The sequence below is a fragment of the Telopea speciosissima genome, chromosome 7 (genome assembly GCF_018873765.1).
Source record: "Telopea speciosissima isolate NSW1024214 ecotype Mountain lineage chromosome 7, Tspe_v1, whole genome shotgun sequence".
Classification (NCBI taxonomy): Eukaryota; Viridiplantae; Streptophyta; class Magnoliopsida; order Proteales; family Proteaceae; genus Telopea; species Telopea speciosissima.
The window spans coordinates 208547-225342 of record NC_057922.1 but is presented as its reverse complement, the minus strand read 5'-3'; the positions used below and the strand labels follow the sequence as shown (position 1 = coordinate 225342).

The 16796-nt window shown below is 38.0% G+C and overlaps 2 protein-coding genes across 4 annotated transcripts; one reads left to right on the top strand and one right to left on the bottom strand.

The window, feature by feature from the left end:
* Nucleotides 1-244: 244 nt before the first annotated feature.
* LOC122667991 (fructose-1,6-bisphosphatase, cytosolic-like) lies at nucleotides 245-3919 on the top strand. 2 transcript variants are annotated; one of them, XM_043864503.1, is made up of 11 exons: nucleotides 246-477; nucleotides 913-960; nucleotides 1068-1142; nucleotides 1230-1291; nucleotides 1389-1455; nucleotides 1581-1694; nucleotides 1934-2020; nucleotides 2275-2411; nucleotides 3073-3159; nucleotides 3262-3337; nucleotides 3736-3919. In XM_043864503.1, the coding sequence occupies exons 1-11, from the start codon at nucleotides 319-321 to the stop codon at nucleotides 3847-3849; spliced, it is 1026 nt and encodes a 341-aa protein (XP_043720438.1). In that variant the 5' UTR covers nucleotides 246-318; the 3' UTR covers nucleotides 3850-3919. The 2 variants fall into 2 exon arrangements, with proteins under 2 accessions (XP_043720437.1, XP_043720438.1); XM_043864502.1 differs by having other exon boundaries at nucleotides 245-477; nucleotides 1068-1291.
* Nucleotides 3920-6167: 2248 nt separating this feature from the next.
* On the bottom strand, nucleotides 6168-15655 carry LOC122670018 (protein WHAT'S THIS FACTOR 1 homolog, chloroplastic). 2 transcript variants are annotated; one of them, XM_043866955.1, is made up of 3 exons: nucleotides 14028-15655; nucleotides 6417-6851; nucleotides 6168-6245 (listed from the first exon to the last, which is right to left on the bottom strand). In XM_043866955.1, exon 1 carries the CDS (start codon nucleotides 15616-15618, stop codon nucleotides 14356-14358), a length of 1263 nt encoding a protein of 420 aa, XP_043722890.1. In that variant the 5' UTR covers nucleotides 15619-15655; the 3' UTR covers nucleotides 6168-6245; nucleotides 6417-6851; nucleotides 14028-14355. The 2 variants fall into 2 exon arrangements, with proteins under 2 accessions (XP_043722890.1, XP_043722889.1); XM_043866954.1 differs by lacking the exon at nucleotides 6168-6245 and having other exon boundaries at nucleotides 6258-6851.
* Between the last annotated feature and the right edge of the window lie 1141 nt (nucleotides 15656-16796).

Genomic DNA, 16796 nt, shown 5'->3' with positions numbered 1-16796 from the left:
AATAGGGAATGGGATGGTTTGACGTCTAAGGAGTAGGTAATGGTAGGGAAAAAAAATGAAGAAAGCCGCCACGTCTGAGATCCTCATAACCGTTATATATAAAACCACTCATACAGTTAAAGCACTTATAACAACATTAGCAGTACCAGGTTCTTGAAGTGAGGACCTTCTCATAGCTCATTCCTTTTCATTAGCTTTAGAAGATCTACAACCCTTATCCTCTTTATCTTTCCATTCTCCTCCATTTCTTAATTGAATTTTGAAACTGAATTCAGAATTTTAAGAATTTCAGATAACATTGATTGATACAAGTTCGACATGGATCACGCAGCAGAAGCTTGTCATACGGATTTGATGACCATCACTCGTTTTGTTCTTAACGAGCAGTCCAGGTACCCAGAATCACGTGGTGATTTAACCATCCTTCTCAGCCACATTGTTCTTGGTTGCAAGTACGTCTGCTCCGCCGTCAATAAGGTAGTTTCATTTGAAAAAAGAAAATCATAATTTTTTGATTGATAGAGCTGACTCCTACAACTCTTGGTTCTGATTTTGATATTTTGATTTCTCGTTTGAACGAGGGATTTGAATTTTGCCAATTTGAGATTCTGATTAGCGGTCGATCATTAATGTTACGAGAAGAATTTGAAATCATTGTCCAGTTAGTCTTAAGTGAGGCGAGTGAAAGATGGATGATACTATAGAAGAACAGAGAATTCTGCTCCAAATTGTTTCTTCTTCCCTGAGAAATCGAATCATAGGAGTAACTGGACATTATAGCAATCTTTTTTTCCATAAAATAAACAGTTCGAGATTTGTAAGGAAATCGTATCTGCAGGGTTGACTTCTAAAGACACAGAACAGGGGAAAATAAATGAGTCTCTTATTACATTTAACTGATTACTTGTGCAGGCCGGTCTTGCAAAACTTACCGGACTTGCCGGAGAAACCAACGTTCAGGCAAGTTTTTTTTTGGTGGATTTAAAACCATCGACTTCTCTATTATATGCATTTATTTTCATGTTTTCCTTTATGCTGTCCTTTTAACAACTGTATCTTGATTCCAGGGTGAAGAGCAAAAGAAATTGGATGTGCTCTCAAATGAAGTATTCATCAATGCTTTAAAAAGCAGTGGCCGATCGGTAAGTTGTACTCCATTTGGTCACCACATGTGGCTCAGAAAAAGCTTGATGATTTTTTTCCCTAAAGCTTTGAACCTTCTATGGCAGTGCATACTTGTTTCTGAAGAGATTGAGGAGGCAATATTTGTTGAACCCTCAAAACGTGGAAGGTATCTGCAAAAGCAGTCTATTTCTTAAGTTGATGTGTTAAATACTTGAATTATGGACTTTTACTAAAGTAGCTTAAAATTCTTGCTAATGGTGCAGATATATCGTTGTTTTTGATCCGCTAGATGGATCCTCTAACATTGACTGCGGTGTTTCCATTGGAACTGTACGTATGACCTCTTATCCTAAAGCTTGCTATTCCTTTAAAATTTGTTTGAAGTTGCCATTTTTCAAGATCTTCCTCATATTGATGGTGATTGATTTGAATTTACTTTCTTTCTTTTCAACTAGATATTTGGGATTTATATGATGAAGGATAAACATGAACCAACTTTGGATGATGTGTTGCAATGTGGGACTAGTATGTTAGCAGCCGGTTACTGCATGTATGGAAGCTCTTGCATGGTACATATATTCAACCTTCACTGAGTTTTATATATCCATTTCTTCTTCAAGTGTCTCACCTCTCAGTTCAATTTAGAGTTTTCTGTGGTGCTATTTTAGACTTTGAGTCCCATCCCTAAATTTGGCTATCTGTTAAAGGGACCAATGTTTCATCAAATGTGCAGCCTGTATTGCAGTAGCAATATCCTTCAGCCTTCACTGACAATTTGGCTTCATCTTCTACCTTAATATTGCTACAGTTTGTGTTGAGCACTGGATTTGGCATCAACGGGTTCACACTTGATCCATCTCTTGGAGAGTTTATACTAACCCATCCAGAGATCAAGGTATGCATTATACACCAATTGAAACATGTTATTATCCATATTTTAATTCCTCTTAATATATGCCCTTCCTGTACCTTCTTTAATAGGCATTCAGATGCTGCAGTCAAGCAGCCTCTTATCAACTTGGCTGCTTTTATTCTTGTAGTGCTTCTTACTTTAAAATCCCATTTCTGCAATTAGGTTAATGCCTCCTCTTCCTAGGTTTGGTCTCTGGTTTACATTGTATATTATCATTTGTTGAGACTCCCTTGCAGGTCCCAAAGAAAGGAAAGATCTATTCAGTAAATGAAGGAAATGCCAAGGACTGGGATGCCCCAACTGCAAAGTACGTGGAAAAATGCAAGTTCCCTAAAGATGGTTCATCACCAAAGTCCCTAAGATATGTTGGAAGGTACCTAGAAGCTAAATTATCTCTTCGTCTAGTTGTTGTCATGTATTTATGTTGTTGGATCACCAATTTTAATTACTTAGCTGATAAAATAACTTACAATCCCTCCTCTTTTTTCTGCTTTTCATGGAAAAGAGAAGGAAGATGAGCATAATGAAAATTTTATCGAGTATCAAAACAAAAAATCTATGACAGAAATGTACAGTATGAATGTGACATTAGATATTCCCAGACTCACAGACATACATGCACGTGCGCACTCACACACACACAACTGCCAAGTTGCATCCTGTATCCTACCATAATTGTATATGACACAGTCACGTTTAGTTATGAACTGCCCTAATTCTTGTACTGCTAAGGAATCCTGATCAAAAGTTCATTATGCTAAAATTGGACCAAATCCAAGAATTTCTAATATTGATTATCAGAAATAAGTGCAGAATCAAGATGAAAATATAGACAAAAGAATGATACAACATAGTTTGTTCTTACTCTTTTGCTAATTGTGCATATATATTATGTTAAATTTGACTACCTTCCTACACAAAGATCATCAGATAATTTAGTCTTTTCTCATTTCCCTACTTTCATACATATCACATTGCACCTGATCTTCTTCTGAACAATGTCATGGTTTCTAATGACAATAAATGGTTAACAGCATGGTAGCTGATATCCACCGCACATTGCTTTATGGAGGTATCTTCTTATACCCTGCTGATACGAAGAACCCTACTGGAAAACTACGGTATGTTCAGAGAGTACTCAAAAGTTTATAATAGGCTATACTTCCAAATACCAGTCCTGCGTGCTAATTTGTGATTGATATTGATGTAACTTGAATGGACAGTGTTCTCTATGAAGTTTTTCCGATGTCATTCTTGATGGAACAAGCAGGTGGTCAATCTTTTACTGGCAAGCAACGGGTATAGACTAATTCCTTGATGGATTATTGATACAGAATTTCTACATTTCCCAAACCTTATCATTTCAATGGTTAATAGCTACTTCTTCTCTTACATTCTAATATTCAATATATTGACAATATCTGAACTATCAGATTAAATTTGTTCCTCCTGAAACAACTATAATTCCTTCTAAAAATTATGCTCCCCAAAACTTTGACCAGCATAACCAGACCAGCTCTACCTCATAATAACTGAAACCACTGCAAGTCCTTCAAGAACCATTATGACATCTGCCAACAATATGTAAATAAATAAAGCCTATTGTAATGTGCATCATCAGGACAATTTCTTGCCAAAAATTTTCCACTCTGTGTCTACTATAGATTGTTAACTTACTACAATGATCATATTGGCAGGCACTTGACTTGGTCCCAACGCAGATCCATGGCAGGTCTCCTATATTCCTTGGGAGCTACGATGATGTTGAGGAAATCAAAGCACTCTACTTTGAAGAAGAGCAGAAAGAATAATGTGCAAATTCCATTCCCTCTTAGTACTGATTTTTTTGGAGCGGTTGTGCTACTATTGAAATAAATTTTCATTGTTTCTTGTGAACACATCACCATTGGTTAGGTTTTCTTGTTGTGAACACATTACCCAATTTTTTCAAGAAGTGTTCAGGTTTCAGTTTCTGATATAGTTGAAAAAACTTAGATGGCTTGTGGTAAACATGCATGAAGATGTTAGCACTTAAACATTACTTTGAAGAAAAGACTGAGATTTAGATTCTGTTTTATGCTAGTAAAAAATAACTTGATGGCCTGCTAACTAAGAACTAAACATGCATGGAAATGGGTGTGCGACACATGTACATCCATGGACAACCCCTCTCAATTCATAAACACTAAATTTCAAATCTTGGAGAAAAATGGTGTAAAACTGGTTCAAATCATTTAAAAGAAAAGGGGGAGGCGATAGCTAAACAGGTAAACTATGATTGCCACATGGCAGCTCACCTGGCACTCAAATTTGAAATGCAGGTAGGCCTCACCATCCCTTATCCATCTTTTAAATTTCAGACATGATAGTGTTCATGTGGCAAAAAGGAGGAACAAGTTTGTTACAAGTCAAAGATGAAGCAAGCAGTTTGCTAGTTGAAAATACACAAGGAAAAATCCAATACAAGACATGCCATATGGCTAAATAACACCACAAAATTTAACATACGGCCGTCCAAAAAAAAAATGGCCAAGTAAAGAAATGTTTGTTCTCCAACAGTTTAGATGGGCAATGTGAATCTTCCACATGGCTCAAAATAAAGGTGCACATTTGGCTATGTTTGCTATATAATTCCCAGAATGGAAAAATAAAAAGACCATAAAAGATAAAGTGGGAGCAATCCCAAAGCATAAAACCACAACTCAACTATGACTTATTTCAACTAAATAAAGTTGAAAAATACTTAAGTGAAGTATAAGATGGCCAACCCTTTGTGGCTTGGTGCCAATGTGTGACATCTGGCTGATATATGAAAGATTGGAAGATTAGATCTCATAGCTGAATGAGTGTCACCTATGATTCTATTTGTTTAATGCCTAGAAGTAAAATTAGATAGGGGAAATACTTTACTTCCTCTAATTTATGGCAAAAGAACCTATGGTTGGCACATCTATTTATGCCATGTGAAAGAGCAATATGTCAATACCAACAATTGGATTTCTACAAAATGATCTTGATTGACCACATGTCAGATTTAGAATCAGATTCATTCATATACCATCCCATTTATACCTGGGCACTGCTTCGCTGCCTTTGATTTTTCAATGCTTTGTTTTGTCATATGGTTACTTTGTTTGGACTGAAACTTGAAATGTAAAAGGAAACTTAGGGTCTACTAGTCCGCAAAAGTGCAATTTAATCTGACCTGCTATATGGCGAACTAGGTGCCAAACCACATATTCTCTTCCTTAGACCTCCAACCGAAAACCTTCCCCCTCATATATAGTCTTAGAACATTAAACAGTAGCCTCCCACTGTAGATCTATATATCCCTTTGCCTTCAATTAAAGAAAATCTACATTTGATCGGCTTTCCCCCCCCCCCCCCTTCTTTTCTCCTTTGGACTTCCTCCATTTTACATCCAAACAGATAAGAATAAGTATTGCTTATGCAGAAAAACAAAAGAATATATTGTTTTACTACTTACGGCAACGACCCATTTATAGAAACCATGAGTTTTCAGCATCATGCAACCCCATTTATTTGGGATAAGGCTGAGTTGAGATGTGAGTTTTTAGCATCATAACACTGGGAGGAAAGGACAATAGAAGTTTTTCAGAGCATATTTTTCATTTACTTTCTGGGTAAAACCCAAAGAAACATCATAATACAAACTACAAAGATCATGACACAGATCAAGCGTGAATCCCTTTAAATGGTCAAAACTAAGGCTATAAGGCATTATTTGAAAGTATTCTAGGAAACATCTTGGCTATCATAAGCATAAAAGCGATGACTTTATTCGATTTTTGAAAGCCAAACTTGCTTTGAAAAGCTTATCCAAAGACAAATGTCATCATCTCTCTCAAATGGGGAAATTGGACCCTGAAAGAAACTAATCCAAAATACAACATATTCAAAGAATGGAAGTTCATTGATACCTTTTAATGTCTTCAGAACTTAAAAAAGAGAATACTAAATCCAAAGAGCCTGATGATCCAAGTAAAGGTCCCTTTAACAACCATTGTTATCATCTAAATCTACTTTTCTGATCAAAATGCTACTCAACAGGGTCTCCTTCCTGGATTTAAGATCACCCATGATGTTAAGAAGCTCCACTCTAGCAGCAGGATAAATAACACTGACTATATTTCATATCAGGGAAAAGCAAAACAGCAAATGGTATGTAGTCAAGTAAATCTCCCCCCTGCAAAAATAATTCCAGGAGAACTATAACTTACTCCAATGTTCAAAACTCCATTCGGCTATGCAGTATTTCAATTTATCTTTGTGGAGTTTCCTCACATTGTTATACATGAACAAAGGATACTTTAAACAATTTCAAGCTTTCTAATAACCTCAGGGCAAACGCCAATACCTTCGTTAATATCTTCAATGCCAGCTAAGATGCCACAAGCAGTCTTCATGCGGTCATTGTGGAGGTAAAAATACTGTTTTCAATGGTAAATTTGATTCTCATCAGAAAATGCTAGTGTTAGGTTAGCATTCAGTAGACTAATCTTGTGTTAGATGACTCAAGTTGTGAGTTTCTCTCCAAAAGGCAGACGATCATTCGATGCTAAGCCAAGGACCCAGGTCTCCGAGTCAGCCCGAGCTTTTTTGAAAGATCCTGCACCAATGGGTATATACAGCCTGGCAGGCCTTCCCTTTCCGCAGGAGTTTTATGAACAGTGCTGACAACTCACAAGGAGAAGGATCCCTCACAAGCAACTTGTCATCTCTATGGCATAATCATTTGGGCACATGCTGCAAAAGAAAATATCAAACATCTTCACCATTATTTCAGCTGAGGCTGCAACATAAATGTGATAGATTTAAATTCCTCATAGACCACAATGACAGGATCCTCATGGGGAAAATGAAACCCAGTGAACTATTTCATGCCATGAGATATTTAGTGAAGATCTAAGAACCACCAACAAGATGAAATAACCATGAATAGGAAGAGCAAAGTGAAACATTTGCAAAAATGGATAGTATAAGAAGAAGAATAACAAGAATGCTTGACGGATCTTTGCAACAAAAGATTCAATAATAACTGCTAAGAGTGTCAAGTGGCTGGATCGGGTCCAGAGGTACCATCCTTGGTTCCAGACCTGGTAAATACCTCATATGGGCTGATACATGACTATATATTACAATTTTAGTTTTATAGAGTGAGTTCCAACAAGATCTATATAGATGATGCAGCGTTGCCAGAAAAAATGAATTCTCTCCCTCTCTCTTTGGGTGGGTGGTGGGCGGGCAGCGGGTTGTTCGGGATTTGGGTGAGATATTGCTTCTAGCTGTAGGTGGTTGATTGGTATAGGTGAGGTTTTGGCCTATTAGAAGAAGAGTATAAGACTACAAGTCCTCGCTGATGGATTGTAAGGTAAATGGCTAAAAGACTATTAGGTTATAGATTTCAGAGCCACAGCAAGTCAACTACTGAACTTATTACAGAATAACAATAATAGACTCAGACCTTAATTTATCTATTAGCAATGGGAACCCCCAAGGGTTTACCCGAATTGGGTCCCTTTTTTCCTTTCTTTTTGTTACTTAAAAATGGATCCAAACCTTAGAGTGCGTTTGGTAACGTTCAGAACAGCGTTCTGAACAGTTCTTTTGTTCAAAAAGAACAAAAAAACATGAAAAAGTGTTTGGCTTTACGGTTCATTTTTTCGTTCTTGTAGAACGAACCGGAGGTTTTCATCACCAAAAGAACAAAGAACGACAATTACATCGCGATAACGTGAAATCCCGTGTTTTCGAGAAAAGAAGCCAACAGCCTCCTTGGGGGAAGAGAAGGGAATAGAAGGAACAGAGGAAGAGAAGGTACCTGCAACTACGGCCAAGGTAACCATGATCTCATCTCTCTCTCGCTCTCTATCCCTCGCTCTCTCTCTCGCTTCCTCTCTCTGTCTCTCTCTCTCCCTCTCTCAATCTCTCTGTCTGGCTCTCTCTGTCTCGCTTTCTCCCTCTCACTCTCTCTGTCTCGCTCGCTCTCTCTCTCTCTCTCTCTCTCTGTGTCTAGGTCGTCCCTGTTGTGCGAAAATCAGCGGTTGATGGGGGGGTTTTGTGTGTCATTGTGTCTCAGGAATTGGATCACCAACCCTATACTTGGAAGGATTCAGCCGAAAAGGTATAGGATTTTAGGAATTTTTTTGGTGTGATTTGGGAATTTTGTATGATCTGTAATTTTAGGGATTTTTTTGGTATGATTTGAGATTATGGAATATGAATTTTGAAGCCGTGCGCTTGTCTGCCATGTGAATTTAGGAGGAGATCGCACCGAAGTTTCGTTGATTATTATGAGAATCAAACATTATCTCCTATTGCACAGTTACAGTGATTCTTAACCAACCACTTTACTGTCCACACGTCTTTCTTCTTACACGTATTCCCATCTTCCTTCCTTCCTTCTTTTCTCTCTTCTCAGTCTTTCTCTGCTTCTTTATTTCTTCACATCTTCGGAGTTTTTTTTTTTGTTCCCTCTTTCCATTCTTTTGGGTTTTCTCAGCCTTATATGAATCTTTTGAGACTCAACCAGTTTCATAGCTCAAAGAGTTGTCAAAACCCACTTCTCTGTCTGTTCTGCTTTACTCGAAGTCTCTTTTTTCCCCTTTCTGCAGAGTTTCTCGGGAACCTCAATGTGATGTGTGTGAGAAGGCACCGACAACTTTGACATTGAAGTTCATGAAGCAAACAAGCTTGCAAGCGAACATCAGAGGCTTCTTCTTCAGTGCCTCTCCAACAAGCTCCCTAAATGTGATAACTGCCAAGTAAATATTGCTTTACCTCCATATTTTTTATTTTCTCTAATTTTCCTCACCATTTTTTTTGTTTCCATGTATTGTTTGATTTGGTTAATTTGATATTTTTTTCTCCCTTCTTTTGGTTAACTTGCTTTGGGTATTGAAGTGAATATTCTGAAGATGGTGTTAGGCAACTAGGAACTACTTTCTAATCGTTTGAAGTGTTTTTTATACCACTTTTATTCACTAAATGATAGAGATCAGAATGCTTCAAGGTACTCTGTATCAGAGCTGTAAGGCAGAAAATGACAACTTTAGTAGTTCATTAGCTTAGGATCTATAGAGTTTCTGATAGATGGAGATGTTGGTTGTATTTACATTATTCTGTGAGTAGTTTATGATGTAATTGGTATTAAAAAAAAAAAAAAGGAAGGGGGAAAAAGAGAGAGAGAGAGAGGGAAGAATGAATCAGGATTAGATATCAGAACTATATATGGTAAAAGGAAAAACAAATAATGAGCCAATGAAGCACAGTTTGCTATGTTATTAAAGCTTCCATAATCTAGAGCAGAAGATAAAAGACAAAAGAGGGGGGATTCTTGTTAGAACTGAAAATTGTGGGTCATCCATGAGTCCATTTATGGGCCCAAAAAGGGCTGGACATTCAATGGAGCCTGTTAAAGATACATACATGGGAGGGTAGTCTTAGCTAAGTAATTTGGGATTTAATTGTTATATTGTTTCTCTTTCCTATTATAGTTATATTTCAGTTTCCTATTGTAATTAGGTTCTAGGCTTAGCTAGGTAAGAGGTGTTAGAGTCCTATTTCCTTTGTAACTCTTATTTGGCTTTCTAAATATAAAAACATGAAGGCTGGTATGATATACACACCATCTATCATCCAACTCTCTTCCCATCTTCTCTTCTCAGTGATTGTACAACTCAGCATAGATAAACAAGATTGAAATTCAAGCAAGAACTATTGGAAACAAACAGTCGTATGGACAGTTTTGCTGTCTATATGCAGGAGCTAAAGCAGGCCAACGGATTTGAACCTGAATGTAGGAAATAATATTCTGACCTATAGAATCAATGAGAAGAACAGTGCACTACAGGGGGCTGCAGAAATCAATTCTAGTTGCAGGAAACAATAAAAGGAAATTTGTAGGTGGGATGGGCTTCGTTTGGTTACTGGGTATGACAGGGGAGAATGGTTCAAACTTGAACTTTTGATTTCTAATCTGGGTACCCTAGGGGGGACTATCATATGATTGCCCTTTAAATTATAAGTTGATTCAACTTTCATATCCATACCTTTTATTCCTTTACTTTTTCCACTCACATAGGAGAAAGGGGATTGGGGAAGACAAAGAAATTACTGAGAAGGGAAGCAATGAATGGCAGGTAAGAGCAGGGCCCATCTATGTTATCGCTTAGGACCAATTTCAAAAGGTTCTGGCATTGGCACCACCATTTTTCTGTTTGTACTAATTGCCTTTTCTTTGAAAAACAAAAAATTTCTTTACTTCTCATGTCCAAAATAGCCAAGTGCTTCAGTTAGTTAAGATCATTCAGTCTATGGAATCTCCTAGCTTTCTAGAATCCAAAAGAATGGAGAATATAATTTGGTTTAATCTGTTGTGTTAATTCATTGACAACTTGATGGGCCTTTAGCTCAAATTGGTAGAGCACTTGGAACATGAGCATGTTCCAAGAGGATGATGGTTCGAGTCCACCAAGGCCCTCTTTATTCAACTGTTCATAGCATAGTTAGTTATGCCACTAATCCACTCAAGAACCTAATTTTAATGGCATCTTTGAAATTTGGCATCTTTTTATACTTACTTTGGTTATGTTAATGAGATATTTTAATTTTATGCTAAGGTTGGTAAGAGAAAAGGATTTTACAAGTCTTTTTTTGGTATAATTGACAAAGAAATGACATTATTATAATTAATATCAAATAGAAAAGAACAGATTTTACCAAACACCATTTTCGTTCTGAACAGCGTTCTTGAGAACGTTACCAAATGATCATTTTCGGTCTCAGAACGCCGTTCTAGACCAAGAACGCAAAAGAACGTTTCTAGTCAAGAACGGGCGTTCTTTGTTCAGACCGTTACCAAACGCAGCCTTAGTATGTCAGCTCTGTTGGGTATTTGGATAACTGGATACTCATTACCAGCCATACAATCAGCAAGGAAAAGAAAACAGAAACTGGTGTACAAAATAAAAACAAGAACGAATCAAGATTTCTATCTTTCTTCCCGGGGGGAGGGGGGGTATTTGGTTCCAGCTATATGATGGCGTTTCCCTGCTCAAAACCAATTTCTGTTGGAAAAAAACAAAACAAAACAAATAGCAGGAAGATAGAGCATAACCAAAACCCTGAAGAAAGTTGCAAGTCAGACCAAAAAAAACCAAGCAGCAGTGCTCTTTTTGAGGTGAAAGAAGAATATGACTAAAAAGATCGAACTACATCAGTGATATGGAATGCATTTTTATGCAAGGCAGCTGAAGAATCACTGCTTAAGGGTGTTTGAAAACAAATGCATTAGGTGCCCTATTGGATCTTTAAAGAACTAGTAAAACAGGTTTCCTTGGTCATAAGCTTTGGTTCATTTTTTCAATCAACACAAAGGCCCATCAACAAGTCTGAAATAAAAGCCAGAAGGCAAATGCAACTATCATATCAAAAGCTCTCTCCATCTAGTTAAAAGCCTTCAGTCTCTTACCCCATTTTCAACCTTGGTGTGGCAATTATTGACCCCACCATCCACCATGTCATGCAGAGGTTTTCCTTTTCGCCTGCAGATATGATCATATATGTTTTGGGCTCATCTCAGATCACAGGTACATGTACTAAGTTATACAAATCCATCCATTGCCCCAACTACATTCTCTGCTCTTAAAGAGTGTTTCCAAGATATATCACTGAGGTTTGACAAGGTAAGCTGCAAATCACCAACAAGGGTAATCAAAGTGCATGTATCTCATTGTATACATTGAACTAAATGATGTTCGAGCCTTTTTTCCTCTGATTTGTATCTTTCTCCTTTCTCCAGTCTTTTGTCCCTCAATTACTCCAGTGTTCTTCATAAACCTCCTCTTCTTCCAAAACCAATTCAAATCCCTGCAGTCTGCCAATTCAAACCATCATTTTGAGGATCAAGAGTTGGGAATATCCTCCCACAAATACCAAGGGATGGTGATCTCCAAGATTACTGCATCCTCGTTTTCCAAATAACCAATGCATTGTTCACCCTTAACGTAGGATCTTTATCAGGTTTTCTCTATTTATTAGCTGTCATTCTGATGCAATCTGAAAATCTAGATTAGAGATCTCAGATGCAAGTATGCCCAATAATCAAATCTGTGATCAGATCTGAGATAAAGGAAGCAACTGCGTTATTAAGGGGAAAATCAGATTGATGTAAGGGGAAGGAAGAGAGATGAGAATGATCTGCTTGGGAGGAAGATGAGAGAAGAAGAGAAGAAATCAGGTTTGGGATACCAATCCCGTATGCACTGCTCAACAGCACAAACTTCACAACCAAGCGAGATAGATTTTTTCTTAGAAAAGCTAGCTCAAGAGGACAGTGTCAAGTTTATGTCTACCGTGGATCAGGTTCCTCTAATTCTTCACACAGATTAATTCATAATAATTGCCTCCCTCGGGACAAGCTCACAATGACACCACTGTTGTTTCATTTACAAGAAATCTCAAAGATAACAAAGAAGCAATATATACTCTGTGTGAAGAATTAGAGGAACCACTGTTGTTAAATTATTTTTTTTTTTAAAAGTGTTTCTACTCTCACCACTTTTCCAACAACTAACTGTTGTAAATTTGAAAAATGAAAGCAAAATAAACTTCCACAATCCAGAATACATCTTATGTCCTTTTAATCTATGTCTTAAAATTGGATTGGAGGTTGGACTGTTCTGGCCTGGAGTTCAGTAGTCTGCCAGCTGACCGTCCAGTCCAATGTTCTGCTGTTAACTTAACAAACACATAGATTGAAGATAAATAATGAATCCGATGGAATAACAATATATATATATATGGGAAAGAAAATGTTTTCTGTCCGTGAGCTTGGCCTACGCCAGCCCCTCCCCTATGAAATGACATCTCTACCCCTTATTGGGGGAGAAGAGAGATAGGCCAAGGGATCGACGGTGGATAAGATGGAGTTTCTTATATCTGGGTGTCCAGGGTCCATATACAGGTTGTATTACATTTACAAAAAAGAGCATCCCAGTGCATGAGGCTCCCACTACTGCAGGGTCTGGGAAGGGGCAAATGTGCGAAGCCTTACCTCCTGCTTCGCAGGAGAGTCTGTTTCCAAGTTTTGAACCTGCAACCAACAGGTTGCAATAGCCACACTTCATTAAACATAAAATCGATGGGGAGCTTTATGGCTCTTACATCAATACATAGATGGGACCGGTTTAAATGATCTGAAAAATATGATGATTCTAACCAGCCAGTCAGTTGACCAGTCAAATGTCCCAACTCCCAAGAGAACCTTTTATAATGAGTGATACAGACCATCCTAGCTTAGCAGCTGATGATCCAAATGTTACGACAGCGGTCTGACAGGCCGGTTCAACTGTTAATGAAAACAATAATAATAAAACAGATGGAGGAGGTGTGCATGTGTGTGTGTGTGTGTGTGTGTGAGAGAGAGAGAGAGAGGTGAGGATGGGATTATCTCTAATACCTCAAAATCAGGAACAAAAACAGCCATCCAAAGATCACTCTAGTTTCTTCTCAAGCGCTTACAATTGCAATATTCACCTTGTATGTGACTTTGCAATCAACATAAAAAATGGGTTTTTTTCATGTTCATAGATTGGGTTGAAAACAAAAAAGATGGAAAAATACAAAGACAAATAATTCAAATGTAAGTACCTCTCACCACCCTTATAAAGAGAAAATTACATATAAAACAATGCGTGCATGAAGAGCAATGCAAAATAAAACAGATATGATGCTAGAAGTCCAATAAGATAAGACAGAATAAATGTCTCCTTATTATCACCACCAGATAAATAAACAAAAATATTCATATTTCATAAGGGTGGATCAGTTTTGAGTTCTGATTTTAAATAATAGAACCCACAAATGCAAAATAGCTTTCCATACTCTAGTACTTTACTTGAGATACTGCATCTATTAAATCTAAATATAACAATAAATCCATTAAGTGATTGAACGTATAACTCACCTTTTAACAGCTTATAAAATCTCTAAGTTTGAAACTTAGAACAAGAAACATCTTTCTGCAGTCTCCTTCCCTGTTCAATCATTTCTGATTTCCAGAGTCTTCAAACTCCACTTCATGGTACTTTTCAAGCAATTGAGGCAAAAGAAACAAGTTAACCCATCAGCAACGTACAGCAGAAGTCATGAGGCAACCAAGAATAATTTCTGAGAAAAAGAATGGTCATCCTCATCGAAACAGAAGGAAAATCATGTTCACCTGAAAATCCTCAAGAGTGAATGAATGCAAATATAAATTGATATGGCATGCGTGCAACATGTACCTGGATCTACTATGAGGTGTCATCATCAAAGAGAACTTTATAAAACCGCCTTCTTTCTTCTGGATCGTATAAAGCACTTCCCTGCCCTGGATGATCATCTTTTTCGGGTGTTTCACGGATGCTCCTGTTCTCTCTTTTCGGTGGTCTTACCAAAACCTCACCTTTCTTTCTTTTCTTCTCTATGTTTAGCACATGCCGTCTTTGATTATATTCATGAAGCCCTTCCTGCATCAATTCTCCGAATTTCTCCTTCACAACAACTAGGGGGTCCTTGTTGATGAGCTCTGAACCATAATATCCTTCCCTGAGAAGAACGGTATAAATCTGATACTTATTTGAAACATAGAATATTCCTGGATGCTTAAGCAGCAGAACGTTCAACCTTTCTGGTAAGCCAAACTCTCTGCTAAAATGTTCAAGCTTCACAATTGAAGCTTTCTTCCATAAAGTCAAGGAGAGCAATTCATGCACCAAACCCACTGCTCTCTTCTCAATCTCTTTAGATCCCTCCAGAAAACCCCTAACGTCCATGTAAGGCGATATATACGGCGTACCGTTAAATTCATTAAATCTCTCCCACGATTTAACCCAGCTTGAGGGCAGCGAACAAGAAAAGCTTGGCTCAGTCTGCTGCTCCCGAGCTCGGCTTTCTATCGCTGAAATCGCCAAAGTACGATTCCAAGAAACAAGTTCAATCTCCATCGAGTTTCGTCGTCCACTGTAATTAACAATCCGGAACATCTCTGAGTACTTGGGTACAATCCTGACCAAATAATCATCCGGAAACCCAAAATTCCTCTGCAATTCATTCAACTTCACTACATTGAGCTTCCGAAGGGAGCTCATCATCAACAACTTCGCTAATCTCTCTACGATCACCGTCTCCTGCTGGTCTTTCACAGATTCTTCCTCATCCACCAGAGATATCATCCGTTTCGTTAATTGGCAATACAGGTCATCATTCTCGCGATAGACTTCGAAGCAACAAGGGTATTTCATGAGCCAATTGAGAGCTTTACCTTGTAGATCGAGTGTCTTGAACTTCTTCTGGATGAACTGAATTGGAGCGACCTGGTTTGGGCATCGAAGAATGATGTTCTTAATCTGGTTGTTCACGATCCAACGACGGTTCCGAGAAAGGGCCGACTCAAGTGCTGGGTCCTTCTTCATTGACCATAGAGAAAAGTTACGGGGTAGACAAAAAAGTGATGGTAGACTTGAAGTTTTAGGGTTTCGAAATTTCATGGTAAGGCGAGTTCCACCAGCCACCATTTTCGCTCTTATGAAGCTTTTGCCTTTCCTGGAGAGGGAGAGAGTGAGATTCTGAGGAAAGAGGTAACGCTTGCTGGCCGTTTGGTAACTTAAATCCTTGGATATGGCGGGATCCGCGGGGCCAGCGTGGATCCGGTCGTCTACTGCTGCTGCCCGTGCTGCGGGCGTGCTTCTTCACACAGGCAGGGACGAAATGACAGTCCTACCCCACCCAGCCAGGGCGCTCGGGCAACCGATAGGGCAGTCAGTGCGCCCCTGCCTGTATGAGGAAGGACGGGCAGCGGCAGTAGAATACCCAATTGGGCCAGGGCCCAGCGGGCAGTCCACAAAAACAAAAAATATATGGCAAGAGTTCATTGTTTAGTTGTGTAGCCCTTATACCAACATTGGGGGCATTGAGAGCACATGCAATGGCATCTGTCTAAACAGGACTTCTGATTTCACTGGGGGATGATTGGTAATTTTTCACATCTGTATTTGGGCACAGGAACCACGTGGCCAAGCAACTTTTTTTTTCCCAATAATATATAAGTAAAAACTATTTTTAATAGTGAATTTTGTATAAAATTTTCAGATGCTTGTTCGTATGACTAAAAAAATGTTCAGAAGTGCTTTGTAAAGAGACAATATGCTTTCAACACCTTGTTTCCATATGTAACTTACAAAATCAATTTCACATAAAAAGAAAGAGGTATTAAAGAAGATTTCTTCCTCTTATGGTTCATACTAATGTAATCATTTTTTAGCCTCATTTGTTTAGGAAAGTTAATGAAGTGTGATTGAATAGTGAAAGAAATTTGCAAAACTTGCTTGAGGTTTTACAAATTTGAGTTGTTTCAATTAAATTTAATTTAAAGGATCAATATGACAGACCAAAGATACAAACAATTATAATAAGAGAATCAAATATGAATCAAACTAGGATCCATAGCATTGCACAGCATCCATAGTTTTGACGAAGAATTATCCACAGTCGCTTTCCTTGTACTATTGATCTTATTTGCTCCTTTCTCCATACAATTGCTAGGGTTGGCAACTAATGAGTATTACTAACATTATATAGACAGGTTAGGACTAACCCTACCAAACAGAGCAACTAATGTATCTCCCATAATAGACACAGTTGTTAATAGGCCCACACAAAAAAATAATATTTTACATTTTAGAGCGGATTAATT

What these genes read in the sequence shown, in the direction of transcription:
- LOC122667991 (XM_043864502.1), top strand. Translation starts at nt 319, where the DNA reads ATGGATCACGCAGCAGAAGCTTGTCATACGGATTTGATGACCATCACT. An exon ending in TGTATGGAAGCTCTTGCATG is followed by an intron (nt 1,695 to 1,933) that starts GTACATATATTC and finishes ATATTGCTACAG; the next exon opens with TTTGTGTTGAGCACTGGATT. An exon ending in CTTTTACTGGCAAGCAACGG is followed by an intron (nt 3,338 to 3,735) that starts GTATAGACTAAT and finishes TCATATTGGCAG; the next exon opens with GCACTTGACTTGGTCCCAAC.
- LOC122670018 (XM_043866955.1), bottom strand. Translation starts at nt 15,618, where the DNA reads ATGGTGGCTGGTGGAACTCGCCTTACCATGAAATTTCGAAACCCTAAA.